This window comes from Hyla sarda, chromosome 2 (assembly GCF_029499605.1).
Source record: "Hyla sarda isolate aHylSar1 chromosome 2, aHylSar1.hap1, whole genome shotgun sequence".
NCBI lineage: Eukaryota > Metazoa > Chordata > Amphibia > Anura > Hylidae > Hyla > Hyla sarda.
In genome coordinates, this window is record NC_079190.1 from 223,786,019 (window position 1) to 223,804,883 (window position 18,865).

General features: G+C 42.4%; 1 protein-coding gene across 8 annotated transcripts in view; it reads left to right on the forward strand.

Annotated features, from left to right (window-relative positions):
- The window catches only part of AUTS2 (activator of transcription and developmental regulator AUTS2), a 1,469,010-nt gene that overhangs the window by 586,213 nt on the left and 863,932 nt on the right, over nucleotides 1-18,865 (forward strand). For all 8 annotated transcript variants that reach the window (XM_056556468.1, XM_056556464.1, XM_056556466.1 and 5 more), the window contains one exon: nucleotides 8,461-8,562. In XM_056556468.1, coding sequence (XP_056412443.1) covers nucleotides 8,461-8,562 — 102 coding nt within the window. The remainder of the gene's footprint in view (nucleotides 1-8,460; nucleotides 8,563-18,865) is intronic.

Sequence of the window (18,865 nt, forward strand, 5' to 3'; positions counted from 1 at the left end):
CCCTGACTACGAACCTTGCCGCCTGCCCCCGACCTTCTGCTACGTCCGACTTTGCTTCTGCCTACTCCCTTGTACCTCGCCTATCTTCAGCAGCCAGAGAGGTGAGCCGTTGCTAGTGGATACGACCTGGTCACTACCGCCGCAGCAAGACCATCCCGCTTTGCGGCGGGCTCTGGTGAAAACCAGTAGTGGCTTAGAACCGGTCCACTAGCACGTTCCACGCCAATCCCTCTCTGGCACAGAGGGTCCACTACCTGCCAGCCGGCATCGTGACAGTAGATCCGGCCATGGATCCCGCTGAAGTTCCTCTGCCTGTTGTCGCCGACCTCCCCACACTGGTCGCCCAGCAAGCCCGACAGATTGCCCAACAAGATCACCAGCTGTCGTACTTGACCACCATGACTCAGCAACTCCAGTCGCAGCTACAGCAGATTCAGTCTCAGCTACAGCAGCAGCAACCATCTCCTCCGCCAGCTCCTGCACCTCTTCCGCAGCGAGTGGCCACTCCTAGCCTCCGCCTGTCTTTGCCGGACAAATTTAATGGGGACTCTAAGTTTTGCCGTGGCTTTCTTTCCCAATGTTCCCTGCATCTGGAGATGATGTCGGATCAGTTTCCTACTGAAAGGTCTAAGGTGGCTTTCGTAGTCAGCCTTCTGTCTGGAAAAGCCCTGTCATGGGCCACACCGCTCTGGGACCGTGATGACCCCGTCACTGCCTCTGTACACTCCTTCTTCTCGGAAATTCGAAGTGTCTTTGAGGAACCTGCCCGAGCCTCTTCTGCTGAGACTGCCCTGCTGAACCTGGTCCAGGGTAATTCCTCCGTTGGCGAGTACGCCATACAATTCCGTACTCTTGCTTCTGAACTTTCCTGGAATAATGAGGCTCTCTGCGCGACCTTTAAAAAAGGCCTATCCAGCAACATTAAAGATGTTCTGGCCGCACGAGAGACTCCTGCTAGCCTGCATGAACTCATTCATCTAGCCACTCGCATTGACATGCGTTTTTCTGAGAGGCATCAAGAGCTCCGCCAGGAAAAAGACTTAGATCTCTGGCCACCTCTCCCACAGTCTCCACTGCAATCTGCGCCTAGGCCTCCCGCCGAGGAGGCCATGCAAGTGGATCGGTCTCGCCTGACCCTGGAAGAGAGGAATCGCCGTAAGGAAGAGAATCTTTGTTTGTACTGTGCCAGTACTGAACATTTTCTGGTGGATTGCCCAATCCGTCCTCCACGTCTGGGAAACGCACGCTCACACTCAGCTCTCGTGGGTGTGGCGTCTCTTGATGCCAAGTCGGCTTCTCCACGTCTCACGGTACCTGTTCGGATTTCCACTTCAGCCAGCTCTCCCCTCTCAGCCGTGGCCTGTCTGGACTCTGGAGCTTCTGGGAATTTTATTCGGGAGTCCTTTGTGAATAAATTCCATATTCCGGTGACCCGTCTTGTCAAGCCACTCCGCATCTCCGCGGTCAACGGAGCCAGGTTGGACTGTACCATACGTTTCCGCACGGAGCCCCTTCTTATGAGCATCGGATCTCATCACGAGAGGATTGAACTTTTGGTCCTCCCCAATTGCACCTCGGAAATTCTCCTTGGACTTCCCTGGCTTCAACTTCATTCCCCAACCCTGGATTGGTCCACTGGGGAGATCAAGAGTTGGGGGTCCTCTTGTGCCAAGAACTGTCTAAAACCGGTTCCCAGTAACCCTTGCCGTAACTCTGTGGTTCCTCCTGTATTCGGTCCCCCTAAGGTCATTAAGGACTCTGCCTGCCACAGGAAATGCCCCTCCCCCCCTCCCAGGCAAGCTTCTGTGTCCCCTCATGGCCCTCGTCCTGGTGTCACACTGCCCCGTGCCAGGTCTCGCCCTCTGCCCTCTCTCCCCATTCCTACTCCTGCGGTTCTGCCTGCCGTTGAGGAATCCCTCCTTCCTTTCCCGGTGTCCTCATCCCAGGGGAGGCAGTTACCCGATAAAGAGAAGGGGAGACCTAAGGGGGGGGGTACTGTTACGCCTAGCGCTCCGGGTCCCCGCTCCTCCCCGGAGCGCTCACGGCGCCTTTCTCCCTGCAGCTCCCCGGTCAGCGCTGACCGGGAGCGCTGCCCTGTCATGGCCGTTGGGGATGCGATTCGCACAGCGGGACGCGCCCGCTCGCGAATCGCATCCCAGGTCACTTACCCGTTCCCGTCTCCTGCGGTCATGTGCTGGCGCGCGCGGCTCCGCTCTCTAGGGCGCGCGCGCGCCAGCTCCCTGAGACTTAAAGGGCCAGTGCACCAATGATTGGTGCCTGGCCCAATTAGCTTAATTGGTTCCCATCTGTTTCCTGGCTATATCTAGTCTCCTCCCTTGCACTTCCTTGCCGGATCTTGTTGCCCTAGAGCCTAGTGAAAGCGTTTTTGTGTGTTTATACCCTGTGTACCAGAACTTTGCTATCTCCCCTGACTACGAACCTTGCCGCCTGCCCCCGACCTTCTGCTACGTCCGACTTTGCTTCTGCCTACTCCCTTGTACCTCGCCTATCTTCAGCAGCCAGAGAGGTGAGCCGTTGCTAGTGGATACGACCTGGTCACTACCGCCGCAGCAAGACCATCCCGCTTTGCGGCGGGCTCTGGTGAAAACCAGTAGTGGCTTAGAACCGGTCCACTAGCACGTTCCACGCCAATCCCTCTCTGGCACAGAGGGTCCACTACCTGCCAGCCGGCATCGTGACAATTACAAATACACATATAATGTTATTATCTTATATAACAATTTTTTTTTATATTTTTTTGCAAATGACAGATACACTTTAAGTATTTCTACTTTGCAAATTTACAACTGGTATATAATTATAATGAATACTAATATACTCCCTCACTTGGAGAATACTCCCTCACTGAGAATTCTGTGGACCTGACTGAAGTGGGGAGTCCCCTTGGATCATACAGTGGTCACAGACCATGGAAATGAAAGGATTAATTAGCTAGGATTAGAAGTTATTCTAATTTCAATAGAACTCAGGAGGCTGCCTAAGACCTAGAGCTGTAAATGACCAGGAGCAGGGAAGGCGTATAAAAACCCACTCAACTGCCCCAATGCCAAAAGTTTTCCTGAGGACTGAGAACCTAAACCACCAACTGTCAAAAGACATTCGATAGGGGTTAATGTTGATAAATCAACAGATGTTTTCTTTTAAAAACAAAGACACTATTCTAAGTGATATGATTTATCAAGTTGTCTTTTCTTTGATCAGTATATCAAGATTATTTTTCTTCAGCTACAATGTCAATTGGAATACATACCAGCAAATGTTCTGTGTTATTAATAAAGTTTCAACATATGACTTTGCCTTTGAAATTAACGGCTTTGGCAAATAGTATCCTTGTCATTTTCATTGAATGTTCCAAGATGTCATTTTTAGCAGTTATGTCAAAGTTCTTATATTGCAAGCTATGTTTCTATGACAGTTCTTCTCCTACTCACGCAGAGAAAATGAAGGAAAGTAAATGAAATAATAATTCTGTAGTGCTACTATTTCAGTTGGAAATTCATACATTTTTAAAACACTATTTTGACATTTGTTACTTTTTCTCTGTAAGTAATTCGCTCAACCGTAAATTTATAGTTATGTTGAAGAAGTGAGGAAGAGATTAATTAAAGGGAAATCAAAATGTTGGAAAAGTCCAGTTGCATTTAGCTATACATAAAGCTTTATTATTGTAAGTAACTTTGACTGTATGACTATAGTACAAAAGATCAGAGCAATGATTGCTACAGATCCAATAGTAAGTATGGAAGAAAAAGATACGAGAAAGAAAAGGACAGAACCAATTTGTCCAGTGAAGACCTCTTCCAACATCTTGATGTATGCTAATGTCAATAAAACTACACTAGTACAATAATAATTCCTTTATTTATATTACGCCAGCATATTTCACAGTACTGTGCATAGCTTGTCATCTCTGAGATTTGTCCCTGCCCCCATTGGGGCTGTATCATTTCATCCTTAAATGGGTTATCCTTAAAAACAATTTACATTTTATTTTGTTTACAAATTATTTTTTATTAAATTTACCAGGGTATTGTATCAATAACAGGCTATTAATTATCATATTAACATATGAATAAAAGTAACACAAGTACATAGGTATGTACATAAGAACACGTTAGAAATCATTTATAGAACAGTTTCATGGACAATGAAGAGAACCTAACTGTGCAGAAGTACAGCTGTGACCACATAAGTTGGTTCGTTTAGATTTAGAATGTCAATACAAGCCAACATATACTTTTGATTAATGTCCCTTCATAAAAACGTCAACTTACTTAAAGTGTACCTGTCATGGTGCAAAAAGTGAAACGTTACTCAGCAACTAATCCTGATCATGTACATATGATTTCTATGTGTCTTGGACCTATATATATCCCTATCAAATAGTATTTATATCTTGCTCACTTGCTTTGTCTTCTTGCCTTGTGGAAGGGGCGTGTCCATCCCTCTCCCTCACTGTGGATGACTCATCTGCTCTGAGTCTGGGAGCAGCCTGGCAGTCTGCAAATTACTGCACTCTGTAACCATTTCCTCTCTGGTTTCTTGCTTCAAATGTTACACAGAGGGGAAGATTATTGGAGTTGTCTTGCAGTATTCATGCAGTAAGACATTATGGTGAGTTTATAACAATATAAATTGTGTAAATATAAAAACAGAAATTTCTAAATTAGTGCAAGGATTTTAGTGATAAAAGCAAAGTAGTACATATTTTCCTGTCCCTGTTTTCTCTGTTAAAAATTTGGAAAATTTTATAAAAATGAGATTTGAAAAATAAGCACAGTAGTTTTTTTGCATACATTTTATATTTTCCTAGTAAAGCTGGATGTTGGGAGTTGTAGTTTTGCAACAGCTTTAGCTGAAGTGTTAGAGCATTGTTGCCTTTAGCTGTTACAAAACTACAAATCCCATCATGGGAGTTGTAGTTTAGGAACAGCTGAAGGCTTAAGTGGTTCAACAGTGATCTCCTATACTGTGACCCCTTTTATGGAATTTTCTAAATTCATTAAGCATAATTCTTTCTATTCTTGGTTATAGGGACTTTCTGCCTCTTATGGCTTTAGCCACTCATACTTATACATTGTAAAATCCCAAGGAAAATGCACCCATATAAAAGATATAGAAAACTGCCGTATGTTTAGTGTAATACTGTGCTCTATGGAAATCTATGGCAAAGAGGCTGCCGGTGCATACACTGGGGGAGAGCTATCAAAACCTGCATAGATGAGTGGTGCAGTTGCCCATAGCAACCAATCATATTGCTTAACTTTAAAAAAAGCGAAGGGAAGGGTCACAACTCTGAAGGGAAGGGTCACACTTAGTGCATCCGCTGTGTATTTCACAATCCGGATTCGCTACTGCCTGTGCCTTCAGCTGATTTCCCCCTGTGGCCTGCTCACAGCAGCAATGCGCCGCTACGATCAGACACACGGAGAGCTGCGAGTTGCATGCAATGTGCAGCTCTCCAGACAACGTGGCTCCCTGAGCTAGGCCAAGAGTGGTCGTGATGTCTGGAGTACACTGCACTTGCTCGTGTGGGACTCTAAGCTCCCTTTGTGTCTGCACGTAGCAGCGTCTTGCGAGCAGGACACAGGAGCAAGACAGCTAGAGCACACTTTAGGGACGAGCAGTAGCACATCTGCAGCTTCAAATTTGCAGCGGATACACTACATGTGACCCTACTCAAAAAATAAAAGAAGCAATCTGGTTGCTATGAATACTGGAAACAGTGTGTACACTGACGGCCACCTTTCCAAAAACTTTTATAGAGCATGTTATATTAAACATGCTGCCCTTTTTTAAACCTATGCAAGCTCAATTGTACCATTGCATGTACATGCTTTAAATCTGTTTGACTGGGAGATACTTTTTGGTAGCCCTATAATGGCCACTATGCGTACCCGCAATTTGATCTCCCACCTAACAAAAGCAATAGTTAACATGTTAAAAAAAAGGATCTAGATATGCGCTGTAACACCATTGCTTTAATGTATAAAAAGACAACCGATAAGTTAACCACATAAGGGATACAAATTGCAGTCTACAAGTAAGTGAATTGAGAAATGGCATACAACTTTTGGCGGATTACCTTAATACAGTAAATTAAACAATTATATCCAGAGATGGTCTCCTGTGATTTTTTTGATGGCAGGATTAACATGCGGATTTGTGGGGACAGATTTTTTTTCTCTGCTGTGTAGGTCAAGTGAGGAGTAGTTGCACAGTGCCTGAAGTCTGTTGTGGGATTAGCCATAATTAGAAGATGGAGAGTGGCAGCTCGCTAATCAGCACTGACTCCTCACACACTTCATCTCCACTGAAGAGCTCCGCACAATGTGCACCGCAGCAGCTGGTGCCTCCAAAATTGAATAAACACACAATAAAAATAGGTTATTGCATTTTAATAGGTTCGGATTAGGAGTGTTCAATCTTCACTAGAATTTTTCATTCTTAACACTAGAAATTGTGATGTATTACAATGTACTTTACAATGCTCACCTCCATAGCAAAGTACCTTCTCTTTAAATTAAAGCGGGCCTGTGGTCATTTCTAAAATCCCTATGTTCTGTTATGTTTAGCTTGGTTCCACACGAATGCAGACATTTGTTTGCCCAGGAATCATCCTGGGCAATTAGATATAGGAATTGTCTTGTGCAATTAGATATAGGAATTGTCTTGGGCAATTAGATATAGGAATTTTCCTCATCAAGTATAAAAGTTTAGGTCATACTTTTGTAATGGCTTTGTTTATTGTATTGTAAAAACTCTGGAAAAATTCAATAAAAATCATTTGAACCTATGTTCAGTTATGTATAGCTTTCTTAGGGGGACTGATCACAAACAATTTTTTTTACAGTTTGTTGATCCACCTCCCATCGCCCCTATTCTGGTTCCGTATCTGAATCCGTCAGATGTGCATGCAAGGTTATGGTGCACTGGAGTATGGGTGGGCTTATCAGACCAGGGGCAGGAATAAATTACCTCCCTCCAGTACATTCTTCCCTCGCAATCTGATTCGTTGCTATGGGCAACTGCACCACTTTTACTCTACACAATTTTTGATAAATCTCCCCTTTATTACTATCAGTAAATTATTCAGCTGGTTGGCTATACAGGAGATCCTATGTGAGCACAAGGCAATAATATCGTACTAAGGTTCAGATATATAGTGTTCCCACAGCATTGAAGAATCATCATGATACACAAAGTTGTGCATTGAATGTCTTGTCTGGAAGTGATCTCCATTAGGCTATATCTTTATTGTGTTATTACTCTATATATCTTAGTCCGGGCATGTTTCAATTGATAGGTGTAAATAACAATTTAATTTCTTCAGGACAAAGTATTTATATTATTGTACATTTATTCACTCTCATTACATCAGTGACTTGTTAAGACTCTAATAGGGCAGCAAATATTTTCTCTGTATCTGATGTGTATCACTAAGAAAGGTGCATACATAGGATATCTATAGTTTTTTGTCCTTCAAGCGAATTAGCCACTATATACTAGCAAATAAGTAGTTGTGAGTTTAGGGTTAAAGGGGTACTCCAGTGGAAAACATTTTTTTTTATCAATTGGTGCCAGAAAGTTAAACAGATTTGTAAATTACTTCTATTTAAAAATCTTAATCCTTCCAGTACTTATCAGCTTTTTGAATTTCTTTTCTGTCTGACCACAGTGCTCTCTATTGACACCTCTGTCCATGTCAGGAACTGTCAAGAGCAGGAGCAAATCCCCATAGCAAACCTATCTGCTCTGGACAGTTCCTAAAATGGACAGAGGTGTCAGCAGAGAGCACTGTGGTGAGACATAAAATAAATTCAAAAAGAAAAGAACTTCCTGTGTATTATACAGCAGCTGAAGCAGCTGATAAGTACTGGAAGGATTAAGATTTTTAAATAGAAGTAAGTTACAAATCTGTTTAACTTTTTGGCACTAGTTGATTTATAAAAAATGTTTTCCACCGGTCTACCCCTTTAACTAGAATAATAGGGGAGGTTCCTATGTGGGGCCGTCCTTATAAGGACAACAACTTTGCAGATTGAAGATTTACCTAGGGCATAGTGTAGGGAATTTGTAGATCCCTAAGCACCCCCCCCCTTCTTCCCCTCCTGAGACCCACCATGAGTCACAGGCCTGATGCTTATCCTTATATTCTTGCAATGACAACCTTTACTAACTACTGACTGTATCTTGGTTAGCTGTTTTTCTTACATCTACAGTAAATTTGTGTTGTTTGGCATTTTCTTGGAGTATTTCAAGGTAAATAATAAATGCTATGTTTTCATCTACGTTCAGTGAATTTGAGATAAGTATACTGTATAACAATAATAAGAGTGAAAAAAATAAAAATAACAACTGAATACCGTATATGTCATAGTAAACATCACCTTTGTAAACACAACCAGAATTTCTAAAATGTTCATTATCTATCCTCAGCTCAAACCAGGACAGAACAACTGCCGAGACAGTGAAAGTGAAAGCCCAGGAAGAGAATCAAAACCTTCACAGAGAAGCATTTCCCGTGAGCATCTAAGTGATGTAAGTATGAATGGAACTGTCAACAAACCCAAGAAAGTAGGATAATGATTACATTCTAGAGTTAGAGTCAACTTAGCCTTTATGGTAACCAGAGATGTTACTATAGGGGGTGCAGAGGTTTTAATCTTACCCAGAATTTGTCCCTTACATTCTTTGAATAGTAGAAAACCATTACTATAAATGACACATGTTGGTTGGAGAGCCCTAATACAGGAATTGTATTTTGATAAAGGAGCTTAAAGGGGTACTCCACCGCTAGACATCTTATCCCCTATCCAAAGGATAGGGGATAAGATGTCTGATCGCGGGGGTCCCGCCGCTGGGGACCCCCGCAATATAGCATGCGGCACCCACCTGTTTCTGCTCCGGAAGCGCTGAAGGGTCTGGGTCCCGACCACGGGAACGGAAGTCCGTGACGTCACGACTCTGCCCCCGTGTGACGTCACGCCCCGTCCCATCAATGCAAGTCTATGGGAGGGGGCGTGAGTGGCTGGAACCATCTGGCCAATCACAGCTCTCTGTGGGAAATATGAATAGGTATATATATATATATATATATATATATATATATACGGCAGTGCAGGGGACCATAGAAGAGCGGTCGGCCACATCTATACATTATACAGGAGGATCGCAATGGGTGTCAGAAGTGACAGGGGTGATCTGTCAATTAGTACAGGTACTACTACTCCCATCATGGAACAGTGTGTTCCATTCTGGGAGTAGTAGTTCTACCTAAAAAAAAAAGACACACACTGCATTTTTATTATTGTCTGCTATGTGTAAATTTGTTATAATAAAGATACATTTCTTTAAATACAATTTTTTTTTTCCTTCACTACTGTGTCTTTTTTAATATATTTTTTTAATGGTACCCTACGAAATTTTATTAAAAAAGGTATCTCCATCATTTTTTTGATCGCTAAAGTTCATATTTTCCCTTATTGCCTCCTAAACGGACCATTCTAGTAACAGATACAAACTGATTCAAAGGGATGCCATTTAGTGGCATCCATTTGCATCAGTTTTTCATCTGTTGGTATCAGCTGTCGGCAGACTCCCGCAGCGGGGATTACTCCTACTCCCACCATGTAACAGACTTCTTCCTATGATGGGAGTAGTAGTTCCCCGGCTGCGGGAGTCTGCATTCAGCTGGGGAGGCTACATTAGTGTTTTTATTACTACCTCCATCATGGAAAATACTCTGTTCCATGATGGGGGTTGTAGTACAGGGGCTGACGGATTGATCACACCTGGTCTCACTTCTGAGACCCAATGCGATCAGAAGTTGTTAAACAGGGGAGCGGGCGGCATGCTCCACTCCCCTGCAATGTATGGTGTATTTTTACTTTCATTTTTAAATTCCCCGCCAGGAGCCCTGAATGGCCGGTACGGAGGAGCCATTCAGGGCTCTCGGCGGGGTTTTTAAACTTACAGTGTGCCTAATTACTGTAGAATAACATTCCCCTGACTTAAGTATATTTATTTTATTCCCCCCATGTGTATATGTTTGATTCCCCCCTACCTGCTGCCAGGTCATCTTCAAGCGCTGTCACAGAGCACAGCAGGGACATGCCATTCCATTCCCTGCTGCTCATCTCTGTACTTGACCGAGATGAGCAGCAGGGAATGGAGGGACCTGTCCCCCTTGTGCGCTGCTCCATTCATTTACCGCCGTCGGTTCCCGTCATGTCCTCGCTGCTGCCTTGCTCAGAGCGCACATTGGGGACACGTCAGTCTATTCCCCACTGCTCATCTCCTTACGGCCGGCCAGAGAAGAGCGGCCGCCCGCATCTATACATTATACAGGATGATCGCATCGGGTGTCAGAAGTGACACCCACTGTGATCTGTCTATTAATGCAGGTACTACAGCTCCCTGCATGGAGCAGAGTGTGCTCCATGTTGTGAGCAGTAGTACCTACAGTTGAGGACAGATCACAGCAGGTATCACTCCTGACACCCGATGTGATTGTCCTATCTAGATGCAAGAAACCCGCCTGCATCTATACATTATACAGAACAATTGCAGCGGTTGTCAGGACTGACACCGGGGGCGATCTGTCTATTAGCACAGGTACTACTACTCCCATCATAGAACAGTCAGTTCCATGCTGGGAATAGTAGTACTACCTAAAAAATGTAAAAAACAATAGAGAAAAAACAGTGAAACCCACACACACTTTGTTAAACACATTATTAAAATACATTACTAATAAAAATTTGACGAGAATTTATTCGGATCAAAACAATTTTTTTTAATTTGGCAAATTGAATAACAATTGGGCGATTCGACATATGCGTACTAAATAATCAAAATCCTTTTATGTATGTAATTGGCTAGTTAAAGGTGTTTTTCCAACTTGCAAAGTCATAAGCTATGAACAGGTCAGATAGTTATCCCCTATCCAATGATATCATAGGGTTGACTAGACCAAATGTAATCTGTTTGTTAATATACTTGGTCTGCTTCACACTGGTAGAAATTTAAAGGGGTTATCCAGGAATCGAAAAACAGAGATAATTACTTTCAAAAACTGCTCCCTGACTGTCTCCAGGTTGGGTGTGGTTTTACAACTGAGCTGCAGAACCACACTCAAACTGGAGACAGATGAGAAGCAGTTTTTGAAAGAACCTGGCTGTATTTTTCGATTCCTGGATAACCCCTTTAATTTGAGGGATAAAATAGTGTGGTCTACCACTATAGTCTGTCCAACAAATAACATTTGTCAGTATATCAATACAAATAATATCAATATCAATACATACAAGAAGTCTACTGCAAATATTAAATGAATGAATGAAACCTTGCCTGCAAGGTCTTAAAGGGGTAATCTGCCCCTAGAAATCTTATCCCCTATGTCTGATCGCGGATGTCTAGGGGCAGAGTACCCCTTTAAGGCTCTATTCACACTACTTCAAGTCTTAAATCTATGTTTGTAATTTTCTGCCAAAGGGATGCAGGTTTATACAGAATGTAAATATACATTATTTTAAGACATAAATCTAATACTGAGTTATCAAAATAATTTTATAAAAGTAAAGTAATCCTTATGTGCCAAGGCTTTAAACTAATACAATGATCAAAAAAACTTTCTGCAGCGTGGTGCTATCATAGTATAGCCGACTGTTTTAACAAACTGAATCCTATTCTACAAAATGTAGTCCAGACAGATTTCTGTCCAGATGAAATCAAATGAGTGACTACAGTATAGGTCTGAAAACAGAATTGGTTGTGGAGAAATATAGTTATTACCCGTTTCTTAGGCATGTCAGATTCCCTATCCTCATGGAAGAGATAACTTTCAACTATTCTTCTTATTATCTTCTACCATTGAGCTACATTGGAAGTTAGACTTGGCATGTTGACAGAAACTTGTTCCTCTTTCACTCTAATTAGATCCAAGAAGGAGAATGACACTTCACAAATGTGAGGAGAAAACAAAGCGAAAAAAAGTTAAGATTAATTTACAGACTATAAGAAACCATTAAAGGAGTTATCCAGGATTAGAAAAACAGATCTGATTTCTTCAAAACGGCACCATACCTGTCCTCAGGTTGGGTGTGGTATTGTAGCTCAGTTTTATTGTAGTGAATAGAGTCAAGGTGTTATACCATACACAACCTGAGGGCAAGAATGGTGCTGTTTTTGGAAAAAAATTACTTTGTTTTTCTTTTCCTGGATAACCTCTTAAATATTTAGGATATACCCAGTTCTAATAAAATAAAACTTGCAGTGGAAGCATTTATTTTTAATATTTCCCACTAATAATAATTTGTTTTATTTTCACTATATATTTTATAGTAAAATGAGAGATCTCATTGCAATGTACAATTGGTTGCTCAAATAACTAGCTCTCAGATGGCCCTGTGAAAAATGGAAAATATGAAAATTTGTTGTGTTCTCAGGGCAAAAACCCGCTCATGGGGTTAAAAGAGTTGGCTACCTTATACCAACTTAAACTATAGTAAGGATAATACAGTAAATTATAGTAATGATAATACAGATTACTAAGGATGGGTCCACATATCGTTTGTCCGGCATAATTTCTCTCCGGCATTCACCGAAGGGAAAATGATGCCAAGACTGATCAAATGTAATTGTATTAGACAGTTAACAAATAATCCAGTGTCCCAATTTTGTCACCAGATGGTTCCCTATCCGATTACAGAAACAATGGATGTCGGATGCCATACAACTGATGACAACTGATGCACGTTGTCATCAGTTGCGACATCAGTTGCGTTGAGATTTAGGCTGAGTTCACCTCTGCTGGATGCCAGAAATATGTGAACTCAGCCTTACTTATGCAACAGGACTTCACTCATTCATAGCAATTCACTGCTCAAGCAGGCACAATGGACAAGGCAGAGTGACTTGTATTATCCCTTGCTCCTTCGTAGACAGTCATGTTCCAGATAGATAAGCCATCTGGCTGCTGTATGGCGGAGCAGAGGAAGGGTGTATAACTACAGTAAAGTTAATCTGTATTCACATTATTATAGTTTATTTCAAAGTTGTTGTAAGATGGGGAAAAGATTATTCTTTTTAAACATGTCAAGGACACAGGGCGTACAGGTACTCCCTGATGCCCCGGTACTCAAGGACCGAGGACGTACATGTATGTCCTGTTCCAATTAATGGGATTTAAACTGTTCACACCAGCGGAGAACGGGTTAAACCCCGTGGGTTCCGGTTGCTACAGGCAGCCGGGACCCACAGCTATTGCCGGGCACTGTTGATCGGGCCGATGCCCGGCATTAACCCTTTAGATGCCACAATCAAAGTTGATCATGGCATCTAAAAAGAAAGTGAAAATGTCCTGGAAGCTCAGCAGAGCTGATCGGGACTATCGCAACATAATCGCAATGTCCCGATCAGCTTACCTGACAACGAGAGTCCTCACCTGCCTCTCCGTCATCCGTTCGACGATCTGCTGCTCCTAGCCTGCTCCTAGAGCATCAGATGGCATAGCACTGAACAGTATATGCAATCAGAAGACGGCATGTTTTAGCCCCCTGAGGGGGGCTCAAAAAAAAAAGTGTAAAAAAAAATTAATAAATGTGAATTAACCCCTTCCCTAATAAAAGTTCTAATCACCCACCCTTTTCCCATTTTTTAAATAAAATAATGTAATAAAAAATAAAAGTAATCAAAAATAGTACCGCCGCATGTGTAAATGTCTGAACTATTAAAATATAAGGTTAGCTGAACCGTACGGTCGATGGCGTACCCATAAAGGTCATCTCATATACCATAAAAATATTAATAAAAAGTGATCAAAAAGTTTCACCAAATAAGAATTGTGCTGATAAAAACTACAGACCACGGCTTAAAAAATGAGCCCCATATAGCCCCGTATGCGGAAAAATAAAAAAGTTATAGGGGTCAGAAGATCACTATTTTAAACATACTAATTTTGGTGCATGTAGTTCGGATTTTTTTTTTAAGTAGTAAAATAAAATAAAAAACCTACAAAAATTGGGTATCCTTGTGACCATATGGACCTACATATTAAAGATCAGGTGTCATTTTTACCCGAAATTGCACTGTGTAATAACGGATAGCCCCCAAATGTACAAATTGCCTTTTTTTTCCAATTTCACCCCAAAAATATATATATTTTTTGTTTTGTGGCAGATTTTTTTATTAAATGATTGATGTCATTACAATGAACAATTGGTGGCGCAAAAAACAAGCCCTTAAATTGGTCTGTAGGTGCAAAATTGAAAGTGTTATGATTTTTAGAAGGTGAGGTGGAAAAAATGAAATTGCAATAGCAAAAAATGGCTTGGTCCTTAACACGTTAATGACCATGGACATGTATACACTTCCTGGCAGGATGCACGTTCCCACACCAGGACGAGTATACATGTCCATGGTTCTCAAGGGCGCTGCCTAGTGCATCCACGAGATCGTGGCAGGAGCTCGGCTGTAAACTTTGGTCCTGGCAGTTTAACCCTTTCAGGCTCGGTCGGAAGTGACTGTGGGCTGTAAATGTTTTGATAGAGTGAGGGATCTCCCTCTGTCTTCTCTGCAGCACCCCACAGTGCGATTGCAGGGTGCTTCGTGTGATCCCCAGCGGGCGGGGGCCTGCAGCACTGCCGGGACCAAAGTAAACTTCGGTCCCGGTAGTTTAACCCTTAAAGAGCTGTATGGAGTATTGACAGAGGGAGGGGGCTCCCTCCTTCTCTCTCCTGTAGCACCCCACAATGATTGTGGGGTGCTGCATGTTACCTGGGCAGCCGGGGATCTTTACAAGGACCCCCAGGTCTGCCACGGTTATTGCCAGAGGCACGTCCTGATATGCTGCCTGCCAGTGTAAAACTGTCAGGCAGCATATAACTGCAATGCTTTGGAATACTAAGTTAAAAAGTGTAAAAAATATTTAAAAAGAATGTAAAAAGTGTCAAAGTATAAAATAAAAATTAAAATACATTTATAAAAAAAATATAATGAAAAATAAAAATGCATAATGTGTAGGATCACACGGCCCACATCTGCAGCATATTATATGCTGTGGATGCCCGCCAGCAGACACAATGATGAGATCCCTGTTGCAACTGGGTAGTTTTGTGTGTCCACTCATAGCGGCAGATTTCCCGCCGGCAGTCATGATCGGACACACTGAGCTACCCAGCCACAGCAGTGATCTCGCCCTTGGGACTGCTGGGGGCATCCGCGGTGTGAAATATACAGCGGATACGCTCTAGGTAACCCTACACAGTGCCCTGATCATACTGCGTTTCCGCAGTATGTTAGAGGTATCCGTCAGCATCATGTCAAAAAAAGTTTTCTGAATGAGACGGCTACAGTATACATTGGCATTCATTTTTTGACATGACAATGGGCACCTATATTACAGAAATACAGTATGAATGGGGACTATCACCCAACCCCCTCCCCCTCCAACGAAATAAATCAGTTTTTTCAATATATTTTTTTACGCCAAGTGATGGATATATTGGCCATGAGTGGGTGCTAATTCCCACAACTTGATGGATATATACATCAGGAACTTTAACGGTCACAGACAGCCGCACGTCACTTCTAGCCGACCAAGGACCAATCAGAGCGGTCCCTGGTCCAGCCAATACACTTGTAGGGGTGCAGTATTGTTCTGACAGCTCCGATCCTTTGCAGGCATGGGGTGGGGTCTGTAATTCATATAATGATGCCCTGAAAGCCAAAGGAGGCTCCTCTCCTTCTTGGTCCTACCAGGCGGTGTGGCAGCCAAATATGGCCTAAGTAGGGGTACTGCCCAGCCCGGGACGTACATGGTGATAAAATATGGGGCGCATTTCCTCCATTTCAAAAGCAACTTACCAAAATAATGTCCCACGAATTAAGAATTGGTGGAAAAAAACTAATTGATATTTTTTTTCCACTGACTTTGAAATAATTCTAGCCACACAATAAGATCTCAACGTACTCACTTTTGCCCTAGGTGAATACAGTTTTTTTTTTTTTTTTTTTAATGGGCTCACTTCTGGGGGTACAGTATTGTTTTGACAGCTAAAAGTGCGGCCTATAATTTGTATAATGATATCTGGAAAGCCAAATGGTGCTCCTCTCCTTTTGGGTCCCACCATGTGGCCATGCAACCAAATGTGGCCTAAGTGGGGGTATTACCAAACATGGGACAAACAGCATAATAAAATATGGGGCGCATTTTCTAATTTTCAGATGCAATGTACAAAAAATATGTCCCACAAATTATGCATTGTGGGGAAAAAAATAAAATATTATTTTTTCCACTGATTTTGTAACCATTGCAGCTACACAAAAAGGACTCAAATTACTCTTTTTTTGTCTAGGGGAATTTAAGGGGGTGTAGTTTCCAAAATGGGGTCACTTGTGGGGGTTCTGTATGGTTCTGGCAGCTAAAACCCAACCCTATAATCCATTCAGCCTAAAATTATGCCCTGAAAGCCAAATGGTGCTCCTCTCCTTCTGGGTCCTACCACGCAGCCAAGGGACCAAATATGGCCTAAGCTCGGGTATTTCCAAACATGGGCCGAGCAGCTCAATAAAATATAGGGTGCATTTCTTTCAATATCAGAAACAATGTACAAAAAATATGTCCCACAAATTATGCATTTTGAAAAAAAAAGCACATTTCAAAATTTTAACACTTACTTTGTAATAATTCCTGCCAAAAAACTATGGTATTAAAATACTCACAGTACCCCCTAGCGAATACCTTGAGGGGTCAAGTTTTTAAAATGGGCTCATTTGGGGGGGGGTGTCCTATCTTCTACCACCTTCAAATTTCTGCAAACCTTGCATAGTACATAAAAAATATGTACTTTTAAAAATTCAAGTTCAAGTTGTTAGGCTTCTAATTAATTTAAAATGTTAATTAAAACAAAATAAATGCTTTCAAAATAAAGTTGACATCTGAAAGTTGGTAAACTATTTGGTCAGAAAGTATAAAAATATGCAACTTATTAGTGTTAAAATAGCAAAAAAACAATGTCAGAATTATCGGGATTGGCAAAACATTACCAGATTTCTCTAATAAAGTCAGACATCCCTGATTTAAAAAAAAACAGGCTGGTCTTTCAGTCTTTTATTTGTCCTTAAGGTGTTAAGGTGAAAATGGGTCTAGTCCTTAACAGGTTAAAGGGGTACTCCGGCGCTAAGACATCTTATCCCCTATTCAAAGGATAAGATGCCTGATCGTGGGGGTCCCGCCACAGTACCCCGTTAGAATCAGTCCCCGGAGCACGTTCGCTCCGGGTCTGATTACTGGCGATCACGGGGGCCGGAGCATTGTGACATCACGGCCTTGCCCCCGTGTGACATCACGCTCCGCCCCCTCAATGCAAGCCTATGGGAGGGGGCGTGACAGCTGATTCTAACGGGGTGCTGCATGCAAGATCACGGGGGTCCCCAGTGGCGGGACCCCCACGACCAGGCATCTTATCCCCTATCCGTTGGATAGGGGATAAGATGTCCTAGCGCCGGAGTACCCCTTTAAACTCATATGTATTGGAGAAGTAAATAGTTTAAAAGTTGTTGTAAGCTTTACATTTTATTGGAGAAGACTTTATTTTTTACATAGGCAGTTCTGTAAATAGAACTTGTATTGCGTTATACTATACGTTTTCATAGTAAAATATTTAGTGAGTTAAAAAAACATTGTTTTTCTCATTTACTTCTTCAGCCACTTTTGGCAAAAAAAATTAAAAAAAATGCTAACAATCTATGTGTCAGGACAACAATGTTGCATAATGTGTCCTGATACTAAGGTACTAGTTATATAGTATGGATTTTTTAAAGATTTTATAGAAAGAACATTTTAATAACTTTTTAACTTAAAAGCTATGGAAATGTAATTCTCATAAATTGTCATTTATCCATGCATTGACATTGAGTTATATCTTGGAATTTATTTTATTAAAACCTGATGTTGATGTTCTTAAACAAGCCTGTGATACTGCACTTTATATCTTATCAACATGAATCCCATTTCTTGCTGGATCAGGCTATATATGAAGCGTTCAGCCAAAAGGATCAAGATCTCAAGCGATGTGGGAGTTCTCTGAACTATTTAGATTAAAATTCTGGAGAAAACACATACCGTATATACTCGAGTATAAGCCGACCCGAGTATAAGCCGAGACCCCTAATTTCAACCCAAAATCCCAGGAAAAGTTATTGACTCGAGTATAAGCCTAGGGTGGGAAATACCTCATCCCCCCCTGTCATCATCCAGACCCGTCATTAACATCCTCATCATCCCCTTGTCATCATCCCACACATCCCCCCTTCATCATCCCCTTGTCATCATCCCACACATCCCCTTATCATCCCACACATCCCCCCTTCATCATCCCCTTGTCATCATCCCACACATCCCCCCTTCATCATCCCCTTGTCATCATCCCACACATCCCCCCTTCATCATCCCCTTGTCATCATCCCACACATCCCCTTATCATCCCACACATCCCCCCTTCATCATCCCCTTGTCATCATCCCACACATCCCCCCTTCATCATCCCCTTGTCATCATCCCACACATCCCCTTATCCCACACATCCCCCCTTCATCATCCCCTTGTCATCATCCCACACATCCCCTTATCATCCCACACATCCCCCCTTCATCATCCCCTTGTCATCATCCCACACATCCCCTTATCATCCCACACATCCCCCCTTCATCATCCCTTGTCATCATCCCACACATCCCCTTATCATCCCACACATCCCCCCTTCATCATCCCCTTGTAATCATCCCACACCCCCCCCTTCATCATCCCCACACCCCCCCCCCCTTCATCATCCTCTTCTCA